The sequence below is a fragment of the Rhincodon typus genome, chromosome 3 (genome assembly GCF_021869965.1).
Source record: "Rhincodon typus isolate 14 chromosome 3, sRhiTyp1.1, whole genome shotgun sequence".
NCBI lineage: Eukaryota > Metazoa > Chordata > Chondrichthyes > Orectolobiformes > Rhincodontidae > Rhincodon > Rhincodon typus.
In genome coordinates this window covers 63,345,978-63,359,868 of record NC_063334.1, presented here as the reverse complement: position 1 = coordinate 63,359,868, position 13,891 = coordinate 63,345,978, and the positions used below count along the sequence as shown (strand labels likewise).

General features: G+C 38.5%; 1 protein-coding gene across 1 annotated transcript in view; it reads right to left on the bottom strand.

The window, feature by feature from the left end:
• LOC109927356 (transmembrane channel-like protein 1) overlaps positions 1-13,611 on the bottom strand; it is a 53,984-nt gene extending 40,373 nt beyond the window's left edge. The window contains exons 1-5 of the mRNA XM_020527354.2: positions 13,590-13,611; positions 11,866-11,919; positions 10,421-10,862; positions 6,527-6,664; positions 364-454 (exon numbers count right to left, since the gene is read on the bottom strand). Coding sequence (XP_020382943.2) covers positions 364-454; positions 6,527-6,664; positions 10,421-10,862; positions 11,866-11,919; positions 13,590-13,611 — 747 coding nt within the window. The remainder of the gene's footprint in view (positions 1-363; positions 455-6,526; positions 6,665-10,420; positions 10,863-11,865; positions 11,920-13,589) is intronic.
• Between the last annotated feature and the right edge of the window lie 280 nt (positions 13,612-13,891).

Below are 13,891 nucleotides of genomic sequence, written 5' to 3'. Positions count from 1 at the left end.
TCCAGTCCAAAATACATTCCTCGACCACCACCCTCTGTCTCCTACCATTAAGCGAATTTTCAGGATTTACAAATTTATTATCAACGTGTTTAGCCACGTTATGACACACCAGCCTTGACCATCAAGTCCTGAGGTAGGACTTGAACATGAACATCTGTCCCATAGGTAGGGCCACTGGAAATCACTATGACATTGTACATATACTGATTAAGTTAAGAAAACTGAACCAGCATCAACCAGTAATAATACAGTAGTCTTATGCAGAAATCTTGCAAGAAACATTTCCATAAAAACTAAGAGCCAGATGAAGGACAATCAATCAAAAGATACAGATGTATTTTCATCACAAGAGTTGTCACTTACTTTGGTCATCATTACTTTATAGGCATAAAACCTTTTGCCTTTTCCTTTCCCAAGTGCGCCTTCAAATTTCTCCACAAATTCCTGTGCTTCTCTTAAAATTGGGCAGAAATAACACAATGAAATAAAATCTACAACTTCTTAAAGAAGTAGCAACTAATCGCATTAAAGCCGACATGTAAACATGGAACTTGAGTAGAATTTGTTTATCAAGTGACTAGTAATGATATTATCATTGTCAAAGTTTGCTTCGGATGAAACAAAGTATTGTCTCATATTCTGCTTATGATATAGCATGAAACTAAAGATAGGTAAATCCTATATGCTTAGCCAATTCATACTGGAAATGGTGGCCTTCACAAGCTAGTGGCAATTAATGGCAATTTCAATTTTGCTAGAAGGTAAACAAAGTAAGACCAAAAATACAGTTCTGCTGGAAAATTTCTTCCTGTACTACTCAAAATGTCAAAGGAGATTCTATACTCTAAAACCATAATAACATTTAAATCCCAGCGGAAATCACTTTTCCAGTGCAGAAATTGTGCATCTATGACGTAAGTGGAGTAAATTGGTGGCTAGTCAGCTATGCCAAAAATCCAGCACAGAGTTGTTCGCTGACAGAAAAGTTAGTCACTCCCAGAGTGATGCGTGTATGCTGTTTCAGAGTGGTAGTAATAGATCCTGGCTTTATTCAGATTTCTTTTAATGGAAGGTGCAGACCTAGAAAGAACTTCCTCACCCACTATTTCAGACTTGTGCCTTGATCTTTTAAGCCTTGACCTTTGTCACGGCTGAAAATGATTTGTTGTGATTATCTTCAAGGTTTTTCCTGTCAGCATAATCTGGAACTACAAAACATTGCCACTGGAGCATTGCAAAGGCTTTGCACTGAGCAGCAGAGACATCCAATTTCCTTGTGGCTAGGATCCTGCAGGGCTCATGTTCCCAATAAATAAACTCAACCCAGGAAAAATGAATCCAGGTCAAGGTGCATATTGGGATAGTTAGCAGAAGGCCTACCTCATCACAATAATACTACAAAGGAGCGAATTCAGCCCCATAAGTTATTAGGCTGTTTCATGCTAGAGGATATCACGGTCAGGCTCAATTCTCACCTAATATCCACACATGCAAACTTTGCAGCTCAATGCATTTCGCCACCTTAACATACTTGTTTACATAGAAAACAGATTAGGTTTATCAAATATGGATGTGAGAAATTCCGCTTAACTTTTGGACAAAAAGTTTATAGTAGAGAAAGTTCATTGTTCACAAGAGAAGATTTACAAGAAAAATCAATTTAGACGCTGGTAAGGCTGCAAAGACTACTTTGGAGGAGTTATAATAGGGATGGGGAATAAATGCCAGCCTAGCCAATAGCACCCACATCTATTTAATGAATAAAGAATACATCACTCTGAAATACAGGCCAGGAAGAGAAATGATTCCAGCAGATGTTTTCACCACAGAAGAAACATGATTGAAAAGACCTAGGTATGAAGTTCCATCACCTGGTGAACACCAGTGAAACTGATTAAATTAAAGATGTGACCAGCAAAGACAAGAATCAACCAATGGTCTCTCAGTGAGTGATTCTGGGATTGCCAAGGATACAGCTAACATTGGCAGTAATATGGCAATATTGATATATCAGAAATAACATATCACCAAAAGATGGTGTTTTTGTTTCTTCGTTCTTTCATGGAACTTGGGCTAGCCATCAAGGTAAGCATTTATTGCCATCCCAAATTACACTTGAACTGAATGGTTTGCTAAAGCATTTTGGAGGCAGTTAAGAGTCAACCACATTGCCATGGGTCAGGAATGACATGCAGGCCAGACCAGGTAAGATTTCCTTCCCTAGAGGATATCAGTGAACCTGGTGAATATCTTTACGACAATTAATGCTCGTTTCATGATCACTATTACTGTATCTAACTTTTAATTCCAGATTGATTAACTGAACTTAAACTCCACCAGCTTCTATGGCGGTATTTGAACCCATATGCATGGAACATTAACTTGGATCTCTGAAATAATAGGCTAGTAATGTTACCACTACACTACCCCTTCTTTCTGCTGGTGGATCCAGAGCATCAGTCTCAAAGAAGGACCTCTCCAGAAAAATCATGAAGGCCACATGAACGGAAACAGGTAACCTGAAAGCCAGATCAGTTGAGTACTGGATAGGCATTTATGAAGTCAATGGAAAAATAGTGTCTGCATGTACCGTACTACATGCCTCAAATACAGAAATATACAACAGAACGAGGAGATGGTAGCTACTGAAGTATCATCCAGATGATTGCATATGGTGCCAGCCGATTTATTCACTCACAACCAAGAATGGTACCTCAAATGTGCAGACTACTATTCAATGATTCCTTTTACTTGAAAAGTGAAAAACGTGAGAACCAAAGCACGCATTCTGCACCAAAAGATTCCTGAAAGAGTAGTATGTGACAATGGAAACAATTCACCTCCAGATGATTTTAAGGAACTTGCTTATAAGCATGTGTTCACTATCACCACCACATTACCCAAGAGGACACGGATTTACAGACAGCAGACAAAACCCTCACGAAATTCCAAGGCAAAGGAAAACCTAACCCCTGCCTTTTTGACTCCTATCTCCATTTTTCAAAGGTGATATGAAGTCACATGCAGAGTGAAAAAAGTAGTATAAGACAATTCTGCAAAGCAAATAATTCCTCCAAGTGACGAGAATGAAGTAAGAGAAAAGCTCATGGATGTACAGGTAAATGGATTTAAAACTTGAAAAATACCAAATCAGAATCGTTGAAAGGACAAACTGTACCTGTACAGGATCTAATCATGAAAACCAGAAACCTAGAAAAAGCTGTTGGAGTTAAAGAGTTCATTGACACTGCAGCTGGTGAGGAAATAAGGAGGAACAATGCCTAAACTCAACTAACAACTGAGCTGGAAATGCAGAAAAAAATCATCAATAACATATCTAACCAGCAAGCCAACATCACCAGCATCAAAAACAAGTGGTGAATTATCAATATCACTGGCAGGTGGCGTAACAACAGTGACTCAAGCACATCTCTTACAATGTCAAGATGAACACAAACAGTTGTCAACACCAATTTACCCTTGAGGGGAATGAACTCTAAATCCACAAGATGGAGGCAAAACATCCTCATCTAAGCGATACATAATAATTTCACAAAAGAAACATTCTATAACAGACTCTAGATCTGTTCTGTTTAGTTATAAAAGTTGATTGTTAATCTTCTTTATGTAACACAAGATTTGGGCATAGGTATAGCCCAAAGATCATGAAGCAAGGATTCGGTATTCCACTGGCGTCAGGTCATTTCAACCATGAAGGGAAATTAAGGTTAAATAAGGAAGTATTTAGATGAATTTACATTGCATTGAGGAACCTTTTGTCTATCTGCTCTTTCTTCCTATGAGGCATCTTTCCCCCAAAAGATATCCTTTCTTCCAGAGAGGTGCTACTGCCGCCTTCTCTCACCATCACCATTTGCTGCTCAAGCACCCCAGCTCAGCACTCTATTTCACCATCGCTATTCATTACTGAACGTTGTCTTACACTCAGTTAGATAGAATATTTTTTTAGAAGCTTATGATTGGAACAATATAAAAGATCCACATTTTTAAAAACAAAGAAGGATATGATATTGTTCTTTTTTTTAAAAAGAGTGAGGAATTAACTGTTATGCAAGTGTACAACCAGGCTGCTACATTTACTACTGCACCTCAGTTGGACACTGGGAATCAATGCACTGGTTCACCAGATATGTGGAGAGCTGGAAGAAATACATTCAATGAAGTTCGAGCATTTTGAATCTAGAGCAGGCCTATGTAAACTTAAGGGAACCAGAAAACACAACACTAATAGCTCAATTAGGGAAAGTGGTGATGTAATGATAATGTTAGTGGATTACTATTTTAATGGGTCCCAGGCCAATGTTTTGGGAACACAGGTTCAAATACCACCATATTAGCTACCAGAATTTAAAGTCAATTAATAAATCTGGAACTAAAATTTATTCTAATGATGAACATGATACCACTCTCCATTACAAAAACACAACAACTTCATTGATGTTCTTTAGAAAGGGAAATCTATCATCCTTACCTGGTCCAGTACATGCGTGACTCCCGTCCTACAGCAATGTGGTTGACATTAACCACTCTTTAAAATGGCATTGCAAACCACTCAGTTGTATCAATCTGCTATGAATCCTAAAGAAAAGAAATAAAACTGGACAGATCTCCTAATATTAAGCTAAGCTCCGGAAATTACAATGGCAGGCCCAATTTTGCCAGCCATGAAAAATACTCCTTACTAGGATCTGGGACTTGTGTCAAAATTGGGAGAGCTGTCTCACAGATTGGTCAAGCAATAGCCTATCATTTTCATGGAATCATACCTCAGAGCCACCAGCATCACCACTCGGCTATGTGCCACTTCACAGTCAGGACTGACACACCAGAAATGGCACTACAGTACACAACTGGGACAAAGATTTCCAATGAGGCTTGAACACTGACTCTGGACCTGACAAAGTCTCACAGCATTAGGTAAAACATGGGTAAGGAAACCTTCTGCTGGTTACCACGTACTGCTTGTCCCTCCCCTCCAGGTACTGCTCCATGTTGAACATCAATTCAAAGAAGCACCAAGGGTGCAAGGGCAAGGGGATTTCAATGTCAGTTTCCAAGAGTGGCTCAGTAGCACCACAACATACTGAGCTGGCTGAGGCTGGCATCGCTGCCAGTTTGAGGCAGGTGACTTGTAAACCAACAAGAGGGAAAAACCTACAAGACCTTGTCCTCACAAATCTATCAATTGTATATGAATCTGTCTGTGACAGTATTGGCAAGAGTGACCACAGAACAGTCCTTGTAGTGTCAGAGTCCCATCTTCATGTTGACATTCTCCATTGTTGTGTGGCACTACCACATTGCTAAATGCGATAGATTTCAAACAGATTGAACAAGTCAATATTTGGCTTCCAGGAAGTGCTATGGGTCATCGCTAGCAGCAAAATTGTATTCAACTACAATCTGTAACTCATGACACCATACTTAATTATTATCATCAAGATGAGGAATCAACACCACAAATGGAGATGACTGCAGCAGCAACAGACAAATCTAAAACGCAATGGAAACTACGAAGTAATTGGGCCCTGACCAACATTCTTGCAATAGTACTTGTGCTCCAGAATTAGTGTTGTCCGTAGCCAAACTGTTCGAATATAGTTACAAACTCTGTCATCTACCTGACAATCTCAAGGGAGGGGAGGGTTTGGGAAATTTGGGTGGACAGGGCAGCTGTTTGCTCATTGAATGTCCACTAAAAATGTCAAGGAACAAAACTGCAACAGGGTGTCCAGAGGTATAATGTATTCACGACTACATACAATCTTCTGAGAGGCCGGTCATCAAACTCTCCAGCACTGATGGCTGGTCAATCTGTATAATTAAGTGCCCATTTTTGGGCTGATTGGGTATACCATCCCCTCGTCCCACTCTAAACCCAATGAGGAAGATGCATGAAGGTTATTTGCCAATGGATGGCCCTGAACCCTTCTATTTTTAATACCCACTGGAGTCATAGCCATCAGCAGGGCACAGCTGCAGTCACTGGCCATCCTGTGAAAAATTCTCCACTCCACAAGGGTGACATGTGGCCACCATTACTTTATTTAATTGTAACCTCTTTAGAAGGCTTGATAATATGCAGGCGCCGTCATAGACCCCTTCTACAGACTTACTGCCTACCTTTATCAATGGAGCCACCACTCTTCTAAGGCCCTCTGATTGGACCTTCAAGGACACATCCTGCATCCTTACTTAGGAGCAGCCTCGAATGCAACATCTTAATCCACCACCTCCAGGAAGAACTCCCAGGGAGGCAACCCAACACGTAAATCAGTTGAATTCAGAATTCAGAAAAAGGTGCCATCTCACACTTACAGCATAATGGCAGAAAATTACGCTCACAGTGAATACTTTTGATATTCACCCCTGTCCTCACAAACCAGTTTAGGCCAATACCTATTCCATTATTTTTATCGTGTTGGTTACATGTTTCAAAAGTGTTTTGGTCATGATTTTAGATTTGACCAGGAATTGTTATAACTTATAAAACAGATGCACCCACTTCAGTAATTGTAATTTATGTTTCATGGGTGAGGGTTTGTTACGTAAAGTTGCAATTAGTTTCTTTTTTTCATCAACTTCATCTTTCAGCTTGGCCATATCTTCTTCAGTAATAACTTCTTCAGATTCTTCTTCTGAACTAGAAACCAAAAGCACAATATTTATCAATACGCTATAGCTTTCTGTTGCAAAGAAAAACTATCACCAAAATAAATTTAGGTAAAATCTAACAATTATGCACACGATTTAGCTATTCAGATATTCAGAAATATCAAAGTCTATTTTAAGCTCCCACTCCCCACCACCACATCTTAATGTGAATCTCTCATAAATAAAATGGGTTACTTTCCCACCACCTTCCCACCCATACCTGCCTTGTTTTCCGTGATGAAGGTGTTCATGACATAGAATTATTTAGAAACTAGCATTCTAAAGTGAACAAAACTATGCATAGATTTAAGTCAGTTTTTCATTTCTATCCTGTGTGTGTTAAGGGGAGACATAGTTTTCACTTCATTTTTGAATTCTGTGAATACTCTTGGGTTGTCTGCAAAGTTGGTGAAATGCAAAAAAGTCAGATTTATTTTAGAAACCTAAAGCTGAATAATTCAGTGCTGTTAAAAACAAGGAGCAGAAGAGAGAAAAAAAATGGTATACTGCCTAGCGACAAGGTGACCTGAGACACAGGGAGATGGAGTGAGTGAAACATTATTTTAGAAATACAGAACTATTCAGAAGATCAGCAAGTTTCTTACAAAAAGAGGACAGGTCACTTAGAGCAGAAAGGCCTGTAACATCAATTGTCCAATTCAACAGTCTCCAGCAGAATATCAACCTTAAGTTGCTTAGAAGCTTGTAAGAGAAAAGCTCCAAAAACAGAAGGCTTGAAAGGTGTCAGAGAGGAAGACATCCTGTGAGGCTGTTGAATGTATGAAATTAAGGAACATGTGTCAAGGAATAAATGAGCTAGGAGATGTAGTTTTTTTAAAAAGGATCTCAGGAAGAGAGACTAACTAAAGAAGATAACATCAAGTAAATGTGGAAGTTTGCTGGAAAGAAAGGAAGTACATATATGTCAACTGATTAGCCAATTTTAAAGTGGAAAAAACATCATCCTTCACTGATGTTTAAGTATCTGTAAGGTTGTTCAGGGGTTTATTATGGATATTTGTAATCAAACTGTTTCAAATAGTTCTTATAGAGTGTAAAATAGCTTTCATTTTCTTTTTGCACACAATGGCCTTTGATGTTCTTTTGTTAAAGCTACACATACAGCCCCTTGTGAATATGTTCAGTGACTGACCACCACAATAACCAAATTGCAAAAAAATTAAAAGTTATGGTCTACCACGCCTGACTCTGACTTGTCCAATATTACCATCAGCTGGGATCATTACACTCCCACATTATATTGGATAGGAATTGGCTACTTACTGGTCTTATTCTCCCTCTGGCTTTATATCACGAGACAGGGGAAGGTGAAGACAAGGAGAGTAACCCGGCAGCTTTCACTGTGCAGGCTACTATCAAGCAAGAAGGGGTGGGTATACCTTCCTTCGGAACTTCCAGTGCCCTTCAGAGGCACCCCACTAAGATCAGATGCCACCTATCTTCCTCACTGGGGCTTCATAGTCAAGTTTATCCAAAATACTGGAGTTACTTGGGAGACTGGCCACATAACTCTTCTCTTGCCTTTATTTCTTTCAATTCTTTATATTCTCAGCTGTAGACACTACACAAACCTGATGCTGCTGTCACTACAGAGCTACTGGAGGCCAAGATGGGACAGCAGTTCCATTCGGACTCAGTTCAGACTGTTCCAACCTAATATTGCAGTGGACAGCTAACCACAGAGTCAACGGGCTTAGAATTGACTTCTTGACAGGATTTGGGGGCAGGGAACTTGTCTCCCCGTAAAATTCAGCCCATAAACCTACCTATGTCTAATTAATCTATAACTACTCTCTCTTAGTATCACAAGCTTATATACAGCCCTCTCATGACTGTCTCTGCCTGTGCGTCTCCTCTTTTGCAAATAGTTCCGCGTAATGCACTACTGTTCGAACATTTACATTTGATGATTGCATCACATGAATAACACATATGCTGCCCAGAGTTCAGACTCGGAAATGCCTGCACTTTACATTGCCAACCCAAATCGAAACCCAAACCTCAGTTTCCTCTGCTAACTTTTGGCAACTTGCCAGGAAAAGAATATCAAACATGCAAGGACAAGCCTAAATAACAGTAGATACCACTAAATAGTCTTGAATTAGAAAATTAGAACTCAATGTAATGTACACTGAACCTTGAAAATTCCTGCTCTGTTTGATCTGGTAGGAATGCTAAGGAAATGGTGTTTTAGTGGTAATGTCACAGAGGTTTAGCCTAATGTCCTAGGGGCACTAGTTTAAATCCCAGCACAGAACTTTGCGCAATTTAAAATCAATTGACAAATACGAACTTGTAACTTGTTTCCATGACAGTAGCTACAAAAACTGTCAATGAATGACATAAAAGCCCACAACGTTCATGAATGCCCTTTGGGGAAAGAAATCCAATCCTTAAGCAATCTGACCGACATGCGACTCCAGAATCACAGTAATTTTGTTGACTCTTAACTGCCAACTGAAATAGCCATCAAGACAACTCAGTTCAAGGGAAATTAGGGATGGGCAACAATTTTGTACATTGTCAGCCATAGCAAATTTCATGAAAAAAAAAGTGTCAATATCACTGTGTCTGACCCATGAAGCAGACCACTTCCACTCACAGCTCATGGGCAAAACCAAAGGAGTGTCAAGTATTCAAAGGTTTAAAAAAAACTACTTACCTGTGAAGTCACTCAGCCTGCAATCAATAGCTGTCATACTTAGGATGGAATCAAGGATTTTGGAAATTGCAGTGCTTGCATGGAGAAAACCACAAACAACAAGATTTTCCTAATGCTTACACCTTACAACTTTTTAAATGAGAGAATGAATAGGGCAAGATGTGTGAACTAGGCCTAATTAAAATGTCTTCAAATCAACTGGAGCCTGTTTTGAACGAGAATTAATTGTAGTCAAGTAACTTATACAGTTTTCATTTTGAAATTCTATGAATGGATATTAATGTGAAGTCATCTTGTAATACTAATTTGAAATGTCAAAACCAATAAAATGATGAAAAGGATGATTGCCTAGATTCCCTTTCCCCGGCAGCAATTAGATCCACGCCATAAACTGGGGCATTATATATATAGGTTTTTTTATACCTAATTTGTTGACATAGAATACCAAACGATTTCTTGAAACATTAAATCTAATGTCTTCATCTATCTTTTTCTTAGACCTAAAACTACATTATTACTTTATTTGCTAAAGGCATTAAACTGATTAGCAAACCTGAGATCCTTAGCAACACATCTATGCCATACTACTCACAAATAAAAAAAAAAGCAAGAGTACAATTTTTTTGTTGTTCAATAATGTGAGGCCTGCAAAGTTTGCATATCAAGCTTATCACACCAATAGATTTATTTCCACCCTGCCAATCTTTATATTTGCACTATTTTTACTTTCTACAATTTATCAGTCATCAAATGAGAAGTGACAAGTTGCCAAGTGAAGTATTCTTGGATCTTTGCCAATTCCTACCTGTAAATAAAAGTCAGGTCATAAAAGAAATTCAGCAAAAGACTCAGACTGTTCTAGTTTCTACATCTGAAACGGGTATAAATGAAAAGAATCTCTATAGTCTGAATTTCAAGAATCCATAAAACAGTGAAATAACTGTTTTTTTGCAAACATTACTAATCAGTTATGCAAACCATGACCAAACCAGTTCTTAACTCATTAAGTTATTCCACATATTGTATCCAGTCAATTCCAACTTTTGGAAAAATGAGACATACCTTGAACTATATTTCTTTTTATTTCCTTTGCCTTTATTTCCATCTTTTTTACAATTCTTATCCTTTCTCTTGCCCCTTTTCTTGTTATCCTCCTTGTCACTCTCACTGTCCATTTCCTTTTTGTCACCTTTTCCTTTCTTTTTCTTGTCCAGTGACTCATCATCATGATCATCGTTGTGAGAATCTTTCTTCTTAGATTTTACATTTCTCCTGTTCTTCCTACTTTTAGGTGTTTCTTTTTCGGATTCATCTGAGTTGTTTCTGTTAGTTAATTTGTTTCTATTTTTCAAATTTTTCTTTCTACTTTGCTCTTCTTCCCCCTCCTCCTCCTCCGAGTCATCAGATTTCTCCTCTGATTCTTGTTCAATCTTTCTCTTTCTATTTCCACTCCTTCCTACTGATTCCTTGGTGTTTTGTGGCTCCACCTCTGAGCTGTCATTATCTTAATACAAATGAACAGATTTGTAGGTTACATTTGCACTCAATCAGCGGCTCTACTCCTAAACGTACATCTAAATAATAACCATTGGGGAACAATAAAATATAAATGAATAATTCCTTGTGACATCCTTAAGACACGTAAAAGCCAAAAGGATATATTCCAATGTATCACTATTCCCAATATGATTAAATCTATTTAAAGATTTGTGTGATACAATAATTTAGCAAACCTATAATCTTATGTTTGAAATTGCAGATTGTGGACAGCATGCTTGGCGCTCCAATGATATGTTGCATTGCCAGTTAATTTACAGTTTATAAAATAAGCAATGTAAAAGATAAATCATAGCTCCTCAGACAGCTAACAGTTCATTCAATTACTAAGGAAATGTTACATCTTAGAAGAAATATGTTTCAGATCTAATGTTAAACTAACATGGTCTCTGCCTGTTTCCAACTGGTCAGATGGTGTTAAAATCCAATGCTATTTAAAGGTCAAGAAATCACACTATTTCTTTTGCTGCTCCTAACATTAGGTTTTCTCCAGGAATTCAAAGCGGGAAAGCCTTTGTGCCACATTTGCCGTTGGAGAAGAATGACTACCAGCTCTTCATCACAAAGACAGATGCAAGAGAACAATACATAACAAAGAAGAGAATTTTTTTTGCCTGCATCTGATGAAAAGTGAACCCTATGGTCTTGGCACTTCATTATTATTGTGTTTGCAATATACTCTCCCAAATAAGATCTAGCATTTCTAACGAATGACAGAACAAAGTGCATGGGCATCACAGTGGTGGGAAATTCCGCTATATACATCTGAAACACATTCCTTACTGATGTCTCTCAATTAACAAAACAAAATCTGGGAGTGGTGAACACAAAATCTAGGAAGTTGTACCCTCCTCATTACAAATCACTTTTACTATGGTGACATTTCCTAGTAATTCTATCTTTGTGCATGCATGATGGACATACAGAACATGCATGGGAAAATGTCTTACCTGTTTCTTCACTCTGCTCATCATCACTTTCATCATTATCCACTTCAATGCTCACTGTTGGAAAATAAACACCAAGACATTGGTGTAATTCAGTAAACCAGCTGCCTTACCTTACATTTTAGTATGTGACTTCTTTTGGTTAACATCAAGTTCTCAGTAAAATGTACTGCAGAGAAAACTAACTGGTTCATCATAAAACCATGATCCCTAAAGCATGAGTTACAACAGATTCCACTCACCAATAACCATGTGAGGGACAAGGAGCATATGAAGCAAAACTGTCTAATTATGCAGAAAGAAATCTGAACAAATCCTCACTGACTCCGCTGGATGACGAAACTACTCAGGAATCCAAACAGAACAAATATCATTTCTTTTATTCTTTCATATGATGTGAAAATTGCAGAGAAGGCACAAATTGGATGAAACAAATTAGTAAAGGTATCCTGCAAGATGGGTTCAGACAGTATATTTAAGACAGCTTCTTAGAAACAAGTACATTCGTGAACCACTCAGGGAACAGTATATTTCAGATCCAGTAATGTGGAATGAGACAAGATTAACCAAAGACCTCATAGTAAAGGAACTACTCGATAAGAGTGCTCACGACATGATACAATTTCACATTCAGTTTGCGGGTAAGAAATCTGGATTTGAAGTTGGTGTTTAAAGTTGAGTAAAGGCAATGAGATAGGTATGAAGAATTAACTGGCTAAAATAAGTTGAAAGGAAAAGTGATGGAGAAGCAGTGGCTCATTTCAAAAGATATTGCATAACTCTCAATGTAAATATATTCTGCTGAGAGAGAAATACTGTACAGGAAATAAATAACATCCATGGCTAACAAAAGGAGTTAGGGATGGTATCAGATTGAAAGAGTTGTTATACAGTGTTGCAAAGATTGGATAGTAGAATGGGAAAACTTGAGAAGCTAACAAAGGATAACAAAAAAGGAGAGAAACTGGAGTATTAGAAAAAGCGAGCACAAAATATGAAACAGGCAGTTGAACCTTTCAAATAAAAAGGGAAAGATTAGTGCATTAGATGATGAAACTATGTAAGTAATAATGGGAACAAAAGACATAGCAGAGGCTTTAAACACATATTTTGTATTTGTCTTCATAATAAGAGGTACAAAAGGCTTCCCAATAATTGTAGAAAAAAAACAAGAGGCTAAAGGAAGAGGAGCTTCAAAATTCATAACCACTTAAGGAAAAGCACTGGGAAAGCCAATGAGACTAAAAACTAACAAGTCCCCTAGAACTGAACGGTGCACCCTGAAGTCTTTGATGGGGAGCAGAGATGGCGAAAAAATTAGATGCAATTTTCATAAAGTCCCTAGATTCTGAAAAGGTCCCAACAGATAGGATAGCTACAAATGTATCATCAATGATTCAAGGGAAGAAAACAGAAACCTATAGGCTAGTTATGCTAACAGCTGTCAGTGCAAAAATGCTAGAATCCATTATTGAGGAGATACTAATAGGACATTTAACCCAGGCACTAATCTAGATGTGGACAGGGGATCACCCTGTAGGGAGCATGAAGAACAAACCTGGTACGTTTGTTTTCTGGCTGCCAAGGGTAGTTATTCGTTCAAAGTTTCTAAACATTATCACGGGACTCAGCATCAATAAGGCAGGGCCTGTCTCCTGTCCATCCTGCTAACTTTCCACCATCCCCTTCCCAGCAACTACCATAGTGTGAAAGCCATCGTCACTCACCACTATTCTGAGGAAGAGTCATATCGGACTCAAATCATTTTCTGTTTTTATATCACAGCCTCTCGTCTGGGCCAAGGGCTTCAAGAGGGTTTTGCTTGTGCAGCAGCCACCACCTCCCCAGTAGCACTGCCTTTCAAAAGAGTTTTCATCCTCTGATTGCCTGGCAAGGTTCGCTGGTGGGACTTCTGTCCCCAGTATCCGGATTCCCAAGAAAGGCCTACTGCTGGCCTCTCAACCGCCTGAATAACGTGCAGTACTGATGGGCCTTCCTGGAAAGCAGTGACCTGGAGGTCTTGCTGACA